The sequence below is a fragment of the Delphinus delphis genome, chromosome 6 (assembly GCF_949987515.2).
Source record: "Delphinus delphis chromosome 6, mDelDel1.2, whole genome shotgun sequence".
Classification (NCBI taxonomy): Eukaryota; Metazoa; Chordata; class Mammalia; order Artiodactyla; family Delphinidae; genus Delphinus; species Delphinus delphis.
In genome coordinates, this window is record NC_082688.1 from 51,735,072 (window position 1) to 51,751,964 (window position 16,893).

Consider the following 16,893-nt stretch of genomic DNA (forward strand, 5'->3'; position numbering starts at 1 on the left):
GGCTGCACCGAAGGCCGCGCGGCAGGATTCTGGCGGAGCGCGGCAGGAGGGGCCCGGCGGACTCGAGGAGGCGGGGAGCGCCGGGCCAAAGCGCCTCAGCCAATCATCGTGCACACCGCCTGACAACCGGCCAATCAGCGGGCGCAGAGCTCGGGGGCCCGAGCGGATAATACTAGGAAAGGGAGCGGAGGCTGGCGACTGCTGTGAGGGGCGCTGCGTCGCACGCTGCTGCGTACGCCCGCCTGCCACGGGAGCTTGCGACCTGAACCTGGTCAAGGCGGCCCAACCTTCCCGCCCAGCTAGGGACAGAGGAAGCCAAAAGCAGCCTCAGCGAGGTGAAGCGCCCGGGGCTGCTGAGGACAGATCAGAACTTTGCAGAGTCCGGGATGTGCGGGGCGAGGTCGCTGAGGATTTGACTCACCTTCTCCATGCCCCTTCTCCTCTACTCCTCATCCACTGGGCTCCGGGCCTCCAGCTGTCAACCCCCGATTTCGTGACAGGGTGTGGCAACCCCGATTTCTGTTTGCAAGCACAGCCAGCAGCCCAAGAGCAAGGTCCCAAGGCTGGATATCTTTTGCCTCGGCTGCTTAGCCGGGGCCTCAGAGTCTTGGTGAGTGCTGTGATGTAGCTGGGGTGTCAGAGAGGGCGAAGGGCGTGAATCACCTTTCCTATTTTACTTGTATGTCTTGCTTTAAAGTGCAAACCGTGTCCGATGTACAAGAGAGCCCACGCGGCTTAGCTCTGCGGGGCTGAAACACTGTCCATGCTGGACGGGGGCGTTTGCAGGTCCGTGCCCAGTGTCCCTATGGGGCTCTATTGGCAGCAGAACAATTTTGGCTTTTAGTTGATTAAAACTGCGGTGTGCTGGGGTGGGGGGATTGGGGGAGGATGAGAGAACCTCTCCAAGCCCAAGAGGGGCTCCTTGTAGTGGTGCAGGAGGATGAGAGGCGTGTGGGAGTTGTAGGGTGGTACCTCGCAGGGTCCGAAGGGCCCTTGTGATCAGAAGGAAAACAGTTCTTCCATTGACATTTTTATATTCAGCGTGGCCATACTAGTTGGGTATGGGTAAGCCTGATAAGTGGCCAAGGCCGACCTAGTTGGACACAATACTTCTGTGTGTGGTCAGTGCGTTTACCGAGGGCCTTGTCCCCAAAGCGTGTGTAAAGCCAAAGAGGGCTGTGGTTAAAGGTCAGGCCTAAAGATTCAAGAAATGCACGTGTGGTCTGGATGTGAAAGACATGTAGAGAAGTGGGCTCCTCGAGGGGTCGGAGGCGGGCAGACCAGGAGCTCTGGGCCCAAGGCCCGGGAACGGTGCCTAACGGCGGCGGTCGGTGGGTCTCTGGTTCTTTTCCTGTCTCTCCATAGCGCAGGGGACTCAGCGTAGGCCCGGGCGAAGCGTGCTGCGCCATGGCGGTCCGGCAGCCGGTTCCCGCAGTGGACTGGGAGATCGACGTGGAGAGCCTGGGGCTGGAGGAGGACGGCCGCGAGGCGCCGCCGCCCACGCCGCCCGGGCCCAGCCCGCCGCCGCCCGACAGGGACGGCGAGGATGACGACGACGCGGAGGACGAGGACGACGACGACGCGGAGGACGAGGGCGATGGCGAGGAGGCGGGCGCGTCACCGGGCGTGCCGGGCCGGCCGGAGCAGCAGGATACCCTGGCGCCAAGGCCGCCTCCGGCGCCGCAGGCCTTGTCGGCGCCGGCCGGGCCCCCGGAGCGCGGCGCGAACGCGGGCGGCGGCGGCGGCGCGGAGCCGCGCAAGCTCAGTCGCACGCCCAAGTGCGCGCGCTGCCGCAACCACGGTGTGGTGTCCTGCCTCAAGGGCCACAAGCGCTTCTGCCGCTGGCGTGACTGCCAGTGCGCCAACTGTCTGCTGGTGGTAGAGCGGCAGCGCGTCATGGCCGCCCAGGTGGCGCTCCGGAGGCAGCAGGCCACCGAGGTGCGTACCTGCCGGCCCGGCTCGCCCCGCCGGGCTGTCTGGGGACGCCGTGGGGGTCGGGAGTCGGAGGGGCGCGCTCCGCACACACCCGGGCCCGGGGACTCGAGGCTTCTGGCACTTTCTCAGAAGGATGGTGAAGACACCTCTGCCAACGCTGGCCTGCAGGGTCGGGAGGGAGGAAGCCGTGGCCATCGTTGGGGAACTTGGCAGAGAAGATTTTGTAATAAAAAGCAGGCAGAGAGGCCTTTAAAGTGGTTAGTCCCGTTCGGTACATTATGGGAAAGGTATTTCATTTCGATTTTTTGTATTTTAACGTTTACTCTGGTGGTGTTGGGGGGAAGAGGACAGAGGTTGATGCAGTGCACGACGTCCATTGCCGTATTACCCGTGCTGATCGCGAAAAAGAACCACTTAGCACGTAGTTCTCACGGCGCTTCCGCAGTCACGGGCCATTTAGGAGAGAGAGAACGTGTCCTGCCCATTTTACAGAGGAGACCAAAAGTGACGTGGGAATTTAGAAGAAACTTCTGGCCTCGAGAACTACCTAAGAACCAGTTGACGGTTCTCTGTCGCCTCTCACCGCGGGTCTACGGCTGTGAGGAGAGCCTGAATCTTCTTTAAGGGAGAGGTTTTTCTTGAACCTGGCACTGAATGTTTCCTTGTGTCCCTGCACAAGCGCGCTCACAGGAGGGAGGCTGCGCGGGCCTGCTCGCGCTCAGGGCGCGGGAGGAGTTTTGATTTTTACTTTTTGTCCAGAAGGTGCTGGGGAGTGGATCACCGTGCCCGCCGCAGGCAGTGAGTGACCCTCATGGGAAACCTCTCAAGGGCCCCGGAGAGCGCAGCGCGCTGGACGCCTGAGGTGCCCCGACCCTGGGCTGGGGCGCGGCCCCCTCCCGTGTCCCCGCGTGTGTTGCACCGAGGGCTCTGAGATCCCTCGCGCTCCCTGCGACCTGCTGGGCGGGACGCGGGTGTAGAAGGGCCCAGAATTCCATCGACCGGGCGGTGACAGAGCGTGCGCCTGTCTCCTGCGGACTCTGAAGGTTTTGTTCGCCTTCAGGCGTCCCAGTCCCCCAGTGAAGCAATCCGGAGTTTTGGCCAGGCCCGAAAACTTCTGAGTTTTCTCTGTCAACCCCCTGTTCCCGGTCCCATCCGCCCTACTGCGGGGAGAAACCGGCCCCACATCTCTGGCCAGTGTCAGGTCCCTGGCGTCTTCGGCCCCGAGTCTGGGCTCCGAGGATGCAGCGGCCCGCCGCGGCTCTCTCAGGGCCAGGCTCCTAGCGTCTCATCCACTGTGGATTTCACTTCCTCCCAGGCTGGGCCCCCACTTCTCGCTGCAGGCTGAGTCTGGGCCGACTCTAGCAACGCGGCCCCAGGGAAAGCCGGGGCCCTGCTCACCGGTTGGAGGCTTCGGACAGAGCTTTTAGCTCATTGTCCTGGAATTAAGCGGTGCTGATATTAATTCCTTTAGAATTAATTTCACATGGGATGGGAAAATAAATACATTTAGAATGAGGAGAGTTGCTGATGCCTCTCCCTTGTCTCCCACGTTTTTTTTCAGGGCATTATTGATTATGTTTCTTGTGTTTACAGGACAAGAAGGGGCTTTCCGGGAAACAGAATAATTTCGAGCGCAAAGCCATGTATCAGAGGCAAGTCAGGGCACCCAGTTTGCTGGCCAAAAGCATTTTAGAAGGTAAAGAAAGCAACGCAAAATTATTCTTTAGCCTTTTAAACCATGTTCTGAGTGATTCTCATTATTCAGGCACATGGCATTTCCATTTACATGTGAAGGAGCATTCTGAGGGGGAAATGCTTTTTTATTGGAAACTTTTGGAAGGATATCAGGATGTGAGAAAATGAATCTCACATACCTCCTGAGGTTTTTATCACTGATAATTTTTTCTGCTTCGTAGTTAATGGGTTAACATGGAGTGCATATGAAGTTTGCCCTAGTGTGAGGGAGGTACAGATACACTGCCAAATGATCCCAGAGCAGATGTCCTGAAAGGAAATAAATTTTTAAAAAAGAAATCTTTAGTTGTATTTGGAGCTAAATAGAGTGAGTCAAGTGAAGAGTTTAACAGCTACCGACACCAATAAAGGCCTTTAGTCTGGGCGATCCAGCCTTTAATCCCACTCTTTTTAATTGTATTCTTTTCCTCTCTGGATTATCTACTTAAATTGCAGTTATTCCACACTTCATTTTACCATTTTGACAGTCGAGATCATAGAATCTGGAAGAGGTTTTGAATACACAAGAGAAATGGAGGTTGAATTTGAATAGAGTGAAGTCTTCATGTGTTCACTTTCTCTAAAGCCTGGGAATACATTAATTTTTCTTAAAATATTACTGATTTTTTAAAAGCATCTCTGTTTGGGTATGGAATTTATTTATTGACATAATAAATAACATATTGACTATCACCATTTAGAGAAAAAGAAAGTTTATATTTGCTCTAATCACTGCCATTTTATGCGTCAGGTTGAAAAGCAGATTTTTTTGGTTTGTTTTGAAGTAGACATTTGTATTCTGTTTTTTCTTATGTGGCTTCTGAATTGAGTTGTTTCTGGACAGGTTTAAAAGTTTGTTCATGTCTTACCCTGTGCTGTATACTTCTGACCTTAGAATGGCTTCTCATGCATTCAAAATGAGTTTGGTTACAAACTGGGTAAACAGATTTATAACCATAGGGACCACACTGATAAATTGAAATTGTGCCAAAGCAACTTGAGAAGTGAGAGGACTAAGTGGAATAGAACATTCAAGTAAATAACTTCCTGGCAAAAACTTACCATAGAAGTGTACACATTAATTTTCAAATTTTATTTTATTTGCAAATGAGTATGATGGGTTTGTCACTATGTACACACAGATATCACAGTGGATCCTTCAAACAAATTTGATAGTGGTGAGTGCTTGGGGATGGTGAAATAAAGTATTTTATGCTGCCAGGAATTCTATTTATGTTATACTAATCTTTGTTTTTGACTTTGTCCCTATTTATAAAATGTATAATGACTTAATCTGGGTTCTAGTGATTGCTTGTTCAACCATTTTGGTATCTGGCCAACGTGATTGGTACTGGTGAAAAATGTTTTAGACCAGTTATTTTCAGTATAGCAGGGGATCCCCCCACTTTGTTTGTTTGTACTGATGGTCAGAGGTAGGGGTAGGGGCCTGGTTAAATTGTTCACTGCAGAGTCTGTTTAACTAGTTAACAGCTCTTTTCAGTTTTCTGTGCTTTTCTGTTTCCTGAAGTCTTTCCTCTTTTTCTCTTCACTAATCTGCTTTAACTTTCTCTTTTTTCCTAGTTCTCCTTGGATTATTCTACAACTGTAACAGTGTGTACATAATGATCCAACTTTAGAAAATAAAAGTGACATCAGCTCTAGGTATAGATATCTTTTTTTAATAATTGAAAAAGATGACATGGATAGTAATAAAGCATTGATTGAAGCGACATGAGCAGCCTTGTCTCTTAATGTGTAGGAGCTTGGGGAGAATATTAAAATTTCAGCCAGTAAAGTATGCCTGTCAAAGTAAACAAACCTATCACAACAAAAACAACAACAATAAAAAGTTGCAGTATGGATATCCTTCCCCGTGAAGGGATCTATTCTAAATTGAACCCATACTTTTGCTTTCTGTATAAAAATACTAGTGATGTGGAACTGTAAATAACTGTCCTGCTGATTTGCAGTGTTTCTGTTACCTTCTGGACTCCCAGATTTTTCCTCATCAGATGTTAATGTCTTTCATGTGCAATGCTTGCTTATTTTAGGCTACCGCCCCATTCCATCAGAGACTTATATGGGAGGGAGTTTACCTCTACCTCCCCCAGTAAGTGACCGGATGAGGAAAAGGAGGGCCTTTGCTGATAAAGAGTTGGAGAACATTATGCTGGAGAGAGAATATAAAGAGAGGGAGATGTTGGAAGCTTCCCAAGCTGCTGCCCTATTCCTGCCCAATCGCATGGTACATGGTTCTGAGTACAACTCCTACAAAAGTGGCTACAGTCCCACGCCAGTGGAACCACCAAGCAAAGACTTCTGCAATTTTTTGCCCACCTGCCTTGACCTCACCATGCAGTATTCAGGGTCTGGGAATATGGAACTAATTTCTTCCAATGTCAGCGTGGCCACGACCTACAGGCAGTATCCCCTGTCCTCGAGATTTTTAGTTTGGCCCAAGTGTGGCCCCATTAGTGATACCCTCCTCTACCAGCAATGCCTGCTGAATGCTACCACGTCAGTTCAGGCCCTGAAGCCTGGGGCCAGCTGGGACCTGAAGGGAGTACGACTGCACGATGGACTCGGAACAGATCATGATATAATGCCACCGAAATTGGAAGGCTCTCTGGTGCCGCCTCACACTCCTGAGGGCCAGATCTCAAGAAGTGACCTTCAGGGTCACCAGGCCGTCCCCGAGAGGTCTGCGTTCTCCCCACCCCAACGGAATTTTTTGCCCGTTGTTGACACGGACTCCCTGGCAGCTCAAGGGCACGTCTTAACCAAGATCAGCAAAGAAAGCACCAGGCACCCTCTGCCACTTAAACATAATCCATTCCACTCATTATTCCAGCAAACTCTTAATGACAAATCAGGTCCCGAGTTGAAAACATCATCTGTCAAAGAGGCCTTTGAAGAGGCCCCTAAGAAACCCAGAGAGTGTTTAGTCAAGGAGAACCAGAAGTACACATTTACAATAGATAGATGTGCAAAAGACCTTTTCGTAGCCAAACAAGTTGGAACAAGACTCTCAGTGAATGAACCGCTGTCATTTTCTGTTGAGTCTATTCTTAAGAGGCCTTCGTCTGCCATCACTCATGTCTCTCAGTGAAAGGCTGCTTAAATGGGAAGCTGGCTTTTCTGCAGTCTCAGAGGATTCTTACCAGTCACTAATTTTTTTTCAAAGAAAAAAGTTGAGATGCTTGTATAAAGAAATTTCTAATGTAAATGATGATGATTTTAAAAAATTCTATATATTCTTAATGCATGTACTTTCCCTTACCACATAAATATATTTAAACTTAAAGATGGATCTTGCTGATGTGCAAATTGTGAAGTTTCAGGATTTACACAGCATTTCAAAAAGCAATAAAATTGACACTGTCTTCTAAAAGACCCAGAATTTGCTGAAGTAAACAGTTTCTCTGTCTAGGTGAAAAAGCTAGTGTCCATGAAATGTGTTCTTTATTTTTCTACGATCCTGTGTATTTCCAAGTGCTCTTAATGGTTGCTGGGGGCCATAGGAGAACACTTATAATGCCTTAGTTGTGCATTTTGGAGGACATGTAAATGTAGGTATTCAAGACTGAGGCAAAAATAGCTGTAAGGAGAACATAGGGAAGATTTTTATGTTTATAGAATCTTCATTTCATGTGGTTGGACAAAGTTGAATTGAAGAGCAATCAAGTTTAATATCTCATTTATACGACGACATGGGTTCTTGGAATGAGTCCCAGTTTCCTTCCCTGATGGGGATGTGTACGTGGGGCCTCAGGCTTCCTTTCTAGGTTGAACATTCATTCTGTGATTTTCAGGTTGCTGGGGGCCACAGAGCAGCTTCCCCAGCACATGGTTGAACCCCCTCTCAGTTCTGTGTTACTTTGCTCTTCCCTGGGGTATGGTGACAGCAGGCAGTTAGCAGCAGGCCGAGTCACGACTCTCAGCTGGTCTGGCAGTCTCAGCTTTATGTGTCCCACATTTTCACCAGTGTCAAAGGTTATCAGTGTAACTCTCTTCTGAGATAAAAACATTTACTCTTCAAACTGCTTCAGCAGACAGTTGCCGAAGCCTGCAGATGTTTATCACAGCATAAGGGTGGCTTCTTTTTTAAGTTCATCATTACCCCCTCGTTTTGCTCAACAAAATGTTAACTGTTGTTCTATATGATTGATAAAACAAGAGTAAGACATTTATGAAGGTATGAAATTCCTCCCTGAAGATCTCACCTGTGGACCTCAAATCAAGTTCTGAGATGTTATGGTCATTTCAACACAGGAAATCACGAGCCAGATATCCCACCCACCTCTAATTTTGCCATGGAGTGAGGTTTTGCTTCCAACTCTGCTCTCATTTGGGTAACAAGAACACGAGGTGGGCGTGTGGGGTGTGCCAAGACATTCGGCAGTTTTAAAGAGTTTCTTTCTTCCTCTGGAAAACATTAACAATTATTTTTAAAGTGACTTTTTTTGCTACTGATGAGCTCATGTAAGCCTCAAGGGGTTCCTCTGAATTGTTGCTTAAAATTAGCATCAATTGCAAAAACACCAAGCCAAACCTTAGATTGATTTTCAGTTTGTACTTGTAAAATAATACTTGGTTTTGTTGAGTCAGATTTACTTATTTTTACTATTGCAAAAGCCAGAGCGAAAGGAAGTTTGCCAGAGAAAAAGAAAATGAAAGTGGGCAGAGATCCCAATAACTGTTGAAGATTCTCATTAAGTGGAAAAATGTTTTCCAGCCATGAAGCCCTGGTGTCAGAGACTGCAGTTGCCCCTCTGTCCCCAACCCCCAGTCATCTTTGTTTTATCTATACAGTTATTAATTTTTATCTTCTTACTAGGAATTTATTTTTTGTGTTAAATGTAAACTTGGCATTGAAACTAACTGCTGCAAAGGTATCAGGGGAGAGCACATTAGAGTAAACCCACATTAAAAAATCCCATTGAGAAGGCCTTCTCAATCCAAACATGGATTTTTCTTTTTCTTACTCTATTTTAGTATTTGGAATACATATATTAGTCAAATGTCTTACCCTTTTGTGTTCAATGGACGTTTGGGGATATGTTTCCTGTCTTCTCTGTATATCATTTTAATCTCATTAAGTGAATCCAGTCGGCTGTGGGTATTAAGTGGTTTTTCGCACATTACCAGTGACCAAAATTTTATTGTTCTTGAACATTTATGCTGGTCAGTACTCTCCTTGGCGAATGTATTATACCATGCATTAGTTCTTCTGTAATGATGAGTTCCTCTTGGAATTTCAGACCCACCAAATCTACCATCAGCCCGTCAGGGAGAGCTTTGTGCTTGGCACTTTGCTGCTTCTAATCATTTCACTTGCATAAAAGCTACTATTTGGCTATATACGGCCTTCAGAGAACACTGTCATCTACATATTGAATTATAATTGTGGTTTAAGCATTTTTTATGTTCAAGACAATAAATGGATTTGGCTTTAATCATTTTTAAGAACTTAAGGAATAGTAAAACATGGACCCTTCCCTCAATTTGACTCACAGTACAATAATGCAACTTTTTAATAACCTATTTTCCTTCCATCTCAACTGATCAAGCAGTTCTGAATAGTTTGCAGCAGTGCTTCTCAAGCTTTGAGAATGGACAGTGAACCACCTGGGAATCTTGATAAATGCACATTCTGATTCTGTAGGTATGGGATGGGCCTGAGCTTCTGCATTTCTAACAAACTCCTCCCAGGGCATGCCGATGCTGCTGGTCTTCAGACCACACTTTGAGTAGCAAATATTTACAACATTTCTGTTATTTTAATACACATTTAATACACTCTTTCGTGGATTTTGGGTTCTAATGCAATAGAGTTATCATGAATAATTTAATATATATGAATAATTAAAAAAAACCATTTCCCTCCAAACCCATAGAAAGTACACCACCAAGAGTGAACCATAGTGTAAACTCTGGACTTTGGGTGATTATGATGTGACAGTGAAGATTCTTCAGTTATGACAAATGGACCAGTCTAGTGGGAGGGTCCACTAGAGGCTATGCATGTGTCAGGTAGGGGGACATGGGAAATCTCTGTACTCTGTCCCCTCAATTTTGCTGTGAACCTAAAACTATTCTAAAAAAATAAAGTCAGTTAAGAAAGTTCGCTTTCTTTCTAAACCTTCAGTGGCAGGAGTAAAAGACCTAGGCAAAGTCATGAAGTAAACAAGTTGCTTCTGTTCTCTCTCTTTTTAAGCCTAGAAGTTCTTCCAATTTGGTATTTTTAATTATGATAAAATACACATAGCATAAAATTCACGATTTTAAATGTACAGTGGTATTTAAGTATGTTCACATTATGTACAGCTGTAACCACCATCCCTCTCCAGAACTCTTTTCATCTTGCAAAACTGAAACTCTGTTACCCATTAAACAGTGACTCCTTGCTCCTCCCAGCCTTGGCAACCACTATCGTACTGTCTGTTTCTATGAATCTGACTACTCTAGGTACCTCATACGAGTGGAATCATACTGTATTTGTCCCTTTGTGACTGGCTTATTTCACTTAGAATATTGCCTATAAGGTTCATTTCATGTTGTAGTATACATCAGAATTTCCTTCTTTTATAAGACAGTAATATTCCATTGTATGCATGTGCCACATCTTGCTTATCCGTTCATCTGTTGATGGACACCTGGGTTGCTTCTACCTTTTGGCTATTGTGAATAATGCTGCTGTGAGCATGTGTGTATAACTATCTCTTTACCCTGTCCTCACTTCCTGATTTCACCTTCTTCCCATCTTCAGGAACTCAGTTTTCTCAAGTGTTACACCCATCCCACATTGCCCCTCCCCCAGCACGTGAACCATCTCCATTCTTCACCAACACTACTCTGCCCAGAGAGGCTCCAATGTCAGTCGTGCACCTTTTAATGTGAGTTTAAGTGAGTGTGTTATCACATCATCTTCATTTAAAAGCTTAATTCTAATTGTGGAATCAAAGACTTGCATTAACTTGTATTAAGAAATTTTCTGGAATGTCTTCTGGGATGTCTCAGCAGTGCCAAAGAGCAAAGAAATGGCTGAAGGTCAAGATGAAGTAAGAAGGAAAGTTCACCATTCCCTGTAGAATAGTAAAGACATCACTTAGTATTGAGTGATGGATTTTCAATTGGGACTAGAATTCTTGCCCTCCTGATTTTACTTATTTTTGGATTAACTTTCTTTTTTCCTATTCTAGGTCTGTAAGCTTAGGCTTATCTCCTTCTGGGGTCCAATTTGTAAGGCTGTTAGTTCTTGAGATGGCTGGATTCTACAGTTTATAAACTTTGATTTGTGGCACTAATATTTAATGATTGTACCAAGCTTTTATCATACTCTACCACCCTTAGTTATGTTGTTTTTTTAGCTTGCTATATCTAAACATGTTTAGAGCAGTTTTCTTTCACTCTCTATCTCTCTATTTTTTGTTTCAATCAGAGCTTTTAAAATGAAACTTGTAGATTCAGGAGTTCCCTGCAGGCAAGCGGAATAGGCTTAGCCTCAGTTCCCCCAGTTTGCTGTGAAACTCAGGCTTGATGACAGTAACCATGAAATCAACAAAGGACCATCATTCTCCAACCCACACACTAAAACAATGAAGAACCCAGTGTGATCCACAAGCCAGAAAGCACCTAAACATTTGCCATTGAATGATGACTTTGCATGAACGATGGGCAAAATCTCAGTGAAAAACAAACACAAAATACCCAGCACTGTCTTCTGAGATAATGCATCTGCAGACTTAGGGCAGGCAGAGAACAGACGATAGAGCTATGTGGTTTTGTGATTGTTTATGAAATTAAGTTCAGTTTAATGAACATCTATTGAGAACTTTCTCTGTGCTAGATACATGCTGGTAAGTGAGCCTATGTTATTTAGGTTCTTTTAAGTAGAAAAAAAGAAGCCAGAGGACTACTCACGTTATTTACAAAAAAAGATTTTATTTTAAGGTGCGATAAGGAAATAAGGAAGATGGAAATCTCGACACTTAGCAGGTCTCCCAAAGACTGGAATATGGTCTGGGCACTAGAAGGTGGTTCAGCCCAGGTCTAGCAACCTTACTTCCTTGTTGTTCCCTTGGCAACTAGATGCATGACCTAGGAAAAGTACCAGAAACTGGTAGTTGTCTCTGCAATAGCTATTCTCCTCTTCTTTAGTAGCAGAGCCCTGGATTTATTTGGACTGGCGACATGCCCAGCTAAAAGGCTGCATTTCCAGCCTGGTCTGCCTCTAGATGTGGCCATGATGAGGTGGCTGGACTTCAGGACATCTCTCTAACAGGGACTGAAACAACAAGGATGAGCACATTTGGATTTTTTCTCTTTTGCGTTCTTTCTTCCTGGAATTTGGAAGCATCCTGTAGCATTTTATGACCTTGAGGTTGGCAGCCATGTTCAAAGGAGGTTGGAGCAGAGAAATCAGAAAAGCCTAGATGCCTGTTCACTTCGAGGATCTGCTATAGCAGCCCTGGATTGCTTTCCTCTGTTCGTTCATCTTTTATGGGAGATAATGACTATTTATGCACATGAGCCGTTGTCACTGGCTCTTGGTTACAAACAGCTAAATGTAATTCCTCCTGATAAAGGGGGGCTCCTCTGTTCTGATGAAGCATCTTCTGGTTGTGTCTGCTTTTCCTCTAGTTCCCACTCTTTTTTCTCTGTTTTCCTTCCCATGGGGGCTTCTCTTTACTATTATGTCTACGTGCATCTTTTGGCTTCTTTCTCTACCATCTATTGTTCCGTCCTACTGTAAGTCCTTCCTTCAAACCTAAGAGTGGGATCTGATGAGTTCAGTTAATTCTTGTTGTCTTCTTTCAGCCAGGCCTTATGGGTAAGGTACCTGTACTTGGTCTCTGTGAGGAGTCAAGTGGTATAAGCCATGGTGATCTTCCTTAGGAAACCCCTCACTGCACGCCTGGATGTTGTGGGCTCTGACACTTTGCAAGCATTATTTCATTTAATCCACACAAAGTTTAACTTGTGAAGTAGGTATAATTGTTATCCTCCTTTTACATATAAGAACACAGGCTTAGAGAAGTGAAGCAACTTGCCCAGGATCCTACATTAGGGACATGACTGTGTAGGGAAGAATCCCAGGTCATTGGAATTTCAGAGACTGTACTCCTAACCACTGTCTTACACGACCTCACAGAAATGAAAAGTGGCTCCTTTTCCACTTCCACATCTTGGTGTAGGAGGAAGGATAGAGAGGTGGAAGACCTGAGTTCTGATTCAGTGCTTCCTCTTTCTGTCCTTTTGCTTCTCCGGGTCTCAGATTTTTTTCCATCTGTAAAACAAGAGTTGATAAAATGGGCCTGAAAGACTTGGCTGTTGAAAGGCAGAGTGAATCCTGGCTGAACCACATGCTTTGCACGTGGCAGGAAGACTCAACAGAACCACTGAGCTCTGGTGGCTCTGGCCGATCTGTTAAGCCTGAGCTCTATCTGTAGCATTAATCCTCTGGAAAGAGACTCTTTAAAATCCACTTTATGTGGAATAAAGCTAAATTGTCCAGGGGGACATCTGAGGCATGAAGCAGAGGATGTGTTTAAGCTTTTACCCTGATGCCGAAAAGCCTCCAACAGGAAGCAGACATGGCTCATAGTCACTAAGTCAGCTCTAGTCTGCCTTTTATATGGCATTTCCCTTCCTTTCCCCACTCGCTTAAATGACCAATATTCTTAATATGAACCTGTTCCCTTCGATTACTTCCAGGAGGCAGCATGGCAAACTGGAATGCATACAGGCTTGGAGTCAGGTTAAAGCTGGGTTTAAAATTTAGGTCTTCCTTGGCAAGTCATCTCACTTCTCTGAGCTTCCTTTCTTTCTTCTGTGCAATGGAGACAATAACAGCACAGAGAACTGTTAAGAGGATTAAGTAGTATAATGTATATAAAGGGCCTGATCCATAATCAAGTTGCTCTCCCCACCTTTGACCCATGATAGTCCCTAGAAGGTATTTCCCTTCACCAAGAGCCTGTAACTTCACACAGCCTACAAGGAGAACTGCATGGTTTTAAAGACTAATTATTAACATGGAAAAATGTAGCCTCAAGATTCTACAGAACTGCAGACTGTGTCATTTAATTTTATAACATTATAGTAAACATAAAATTATTATAAAAGCAAACACATGCAGGTGGAAATACACTATAATAAAAACTAGCCATTTTTGTACCCACTCTTAATATGGACCTCTTTTCTAGATTTTAACTTATTAAAAAAATAGGTGAAGAATGCACGTGGTACAAGACTGTGAAGGGTATACAAGTGCAAAGTAAGCTCCTATATCCCTTCTGCGGAGTCAACTACTATTGCTAATTCATCACATATTTTTCCAGAGATAGTCTATGAATACGATGCCTGAATGGGAGATTACACGTGCATAGTTCTTCACCTTGCCTTTTCACTTAGTACTGTTGCATGCCAATTCATATTGAGCTGCCGTAATGTTGACTTAATGTGGACTCTATGTCTTGGACGAGGTTCTTAGAGATGCCCTAATACAGTCAGCTCTCTGTATCCATGGATTTTGCATTCACAGATTCAACCAGTGATCTGCCGTTTGGTTGAATTCGGAACCCGTGGATACGAGGGCCAACTGTACTCATTGTACTGCACCATTTTATATAAAGGACTTGAGCTCCACGGATTTTGGTATCTGCCGGGGTTCCTGGAACCAATCTCTCCATCCTGCCCCTTGGATACAGAGTGAGGACTGTATAAGATTTCACTGTGCAGATGCGGACACCGTGGCTTACAAGAGTGTGAATTGTTCAAGGTTGCAGATCCCTTGATTTTCATTCCAGTGAGCTTTCCTTGTCACCAGGCTGTGTGTGAGTGTAGGTGTATGCACACACATGTGTGAGCATATTGGCCAGTGAGTTAGCTGGTATCTACTACTTACGGTGTGCTAACTTTCATTTAAAAGTCATAATAAGAGTTATAGATACAAAACGGAGAGTGAGGCTTGAGTAGTTAAAGAATCTGCCCAAGTTTCTGGTTCTCTCAGGCTCTAAAATCCATACCCTTAGGCACTGTTCCTGACTTTCTCTCTCCCTCTTGGAAGTGACAGGATCGGGAAAGTAGGGACAAAGGATGCAAAGTGGTGTCAAGTGGTTAGACATTGATTAAACATAAAGTACTTCCAATAAAACAAATGACTTTGTTGAATCTTGAGGGAAAAGCACATTGTGTTGTATTGGCAGAGGCGAGGGTGGCTGGTCTTCAGGAAATATGGGTCAAAGCTGCAGGTGTGGTGAGGACATTTTAGCTTCATGTTGCCGGCCCTGTCATGTAGGTGTTCTCAAAATGACACTGCTAACTGACTTCGCGTCCATAAGAACCAAACCTGTCAGCCAACCTGGCCAGCATCCCACTTCCTTTTTTTTAAACTGTGGAATGTGCCACCCAGTTTCAATTGTGGCTTCTCAGCTTGTTGTGAAACCTTCCCCCTTCCCTCTGGAAAGTGCTCCCTTGTCAGACTTGCAGGAGAAAGTCATCTGAGCTGTCCTCACTCACAGTGAAAACATCACTGTATTTCTCATCTATGTTATAGGTTCTGACTCCTGCAGGGGCTGCTTGCAAGACTGAATGCACAGTGGATCCTAAGGCTGTGTCCATGACAGAGTAGATTATGAACAGTAGATGACGTAGTAATGTGGCCACGGCCACGGCGGCCGGCTCCCTCTGGCTGGGATCTCCCTTTTTCTGACAAGTTGAAAAGCCCTCCCTGCTCACAGGTAGTGTCATGAATATTTCCTCCCTATTTTGCAGTGAATATGTGTGCCTATGTGAGTGTGTGTGTATAATCTTTGTTTCCTTTCCTCTCTCGTTCCCTCATCATGTAACATAAGATGTATTAATTTTATTTTGTTTTCATTTTTTTATTTTTAAAACTTTTTTTCTTCAGTGGTTTGAGAGATGACAATTTAAAAAAAATTAATTTATTTATTTTTGGCTGCGTTGGGTCTTCGTGGCTGCGCTCGGGCTTTCTCTAGTTGTGGCGAGATGGGGCTACTCTTAGTTGTGGTGCACGGGCTTATCATTACGATGGCTTCTTTTGTTGTGGAGCACAGGTTCTAGGCGCAAGGGCTTCAGTAGTTGTGGCACATTGGCTCTAGAGTGCAGGCTCAGTAGTTATGGCTCATGGGCTTAGTTGCTCTGAGGCATGTGAGATCTTCCTGGACCAGGGATTGAACCCGTGTCCCCTGCATTGGCAGGCAGATTCTTAACCACTGTGCCACTAGGGAAGTCCTAGATGTATTAATTTTATATCACAGTATTTAAGTTTTGTTCAATTTACATCATAGTCTATAAGTTATGGGATATCAAGAAGAGTAAACATGACTCGAGGACTTTACCTCCTGTTCTGAGGAAGGGGTTAGTGTGATTTCAGCATACACAAGGTAGTGATATCACGTTAGGCAGAATTATGACCTTATTACTGTTTTATTTAAAGATTATGTATGGTTTAAGAAGATGCATGTGGATGTCAGATTGACAGGGGGTTAATCTTATGTGTCAACTTGCTCAGGCCACAGGGTGCCCAGTTTAAACATGATTTCTGGGTGTGTCTGAGAGGGTGTTTCCCAATGAGATCAGCATTTGAATTGGTGGACTCTGTAAAGTAGATTGTCCTCCCCAGTGTGGGTGGGCATCATCCAGTCCACTGAGGGCCTGAATAGAACAAAAGGCAGAGGAAGGAGAAATGTGCCCCTTTTTCCTGCCTCACTGTGTGACCTGAGACATCTTATCTCATCTTCTGCCTTTGGACTGAGATTTACACTTGGCTCCCCTGGTTCTCAGGCCTTTGGACTCAGACTCATTTACACCACTGGCTATCCTGGGTCTTCAGCTGGCAGCTGGCAGCTGGCAGCTGGCAGATGGCAGGACTTCTCAACCTCCATAATCTCATGAACCAATTCCTCATCACTCACAACTCTTGCTGCATTCCCACTGAAAAATCATTGGGTTGGAGTTTATACATTTAACTTCAGAGCTCTGCTTCCCTTTTGGTTCATTTGCTACCAGATCGTAGTGATTAGTTATGGTCTCATGGATCAGATAGCTCCTGAGAAAGCATGGATTAACATACTTTTCCATCCATCTGAGGGAACATTTTTCATAAACCTCTCGTTGGGATGTACGCAGTTTCTATATAATTTTGTGTAAGCTACAAATATTCTATGCCTTTTTGTTCCTGTCCATAAAGTGGAAATA

The 16,893-nt window shown here is 45.1% G+C and overlaps 1 protein-coding gene across 5 annotated transcripts; it reads left to right on the forward strand.

Annotated features, from left to right (window-relative positions):
- The first annotated feature begins 219 nt into the window (after positions 1–219).
- DMRT2 (doublesex and mab-3 related transcription factor 2) lies at positions 220–7,036 on the forward strand. 5 transcript variants are annotated; one of them, XM_060013439.1, is made up of 5 exons: positions 220–610; positions 1,366–1,938; positions 3,529–3,631; positions 5,251–5,331; positions 5,721–5,823. In XM_060013439.1, the coding sequence occupies exons 2-4, from the start codon at positions 1,408–1,410 to the stop codon at positions 5,304–5,306; spliced, it is 690 nt and encodes a 229-aa protein (XP_059869422.1). In that variant the 5' UTR covers positions 220–610; positions 1,366–1,407; the 3' UTR covers positions 5,307–5,331; positions 5,721–5,823. The 5 variants fall into 5 exon arrangements, with proteins under 5 accessions (XP_059869422.1, XP_059869418.1, XP_059869419.1 ...); XM_060013435.1 differs by lacking the exon at positions 5,251–5,331 and having other exon boundaries at positions 5,721–7,036; XM_060013436.1 differs by lacking the exon at positions 5,251–5,331 and having other exon boundaries at positions 1,371–1,938; positions 5,721–7,036.
- The last annotated feature ends 9,857 nt before the right edge of the window (positions 7,037–16,893 follow it).

Bases quoted from the DNA above. Each gene is read 5' to 3' on its own strand.
- DMRT2 (XM_060013435.1), top strand. From the start codon at position 1,408: ATGGCGGTCCGGCAGCCGGTTCCCGCAGTGGACTGGGAGATCGACGTG. The intron at 1,939-3,528 runs GTGCGTACCTGC...TTGTGTTTACAG, and splicing joins GGAGGCAGCAGGCCACCGAG to GACAAGAAGGGGCTTTCCGG. The intron at 3,632-5,720 runs GTAAAGAAAGCA...TGCTTATTTTAG, and splicing joins GGCCAAAAGCATTTTAGAAG to GCTACCGCCCCATTCCATCA.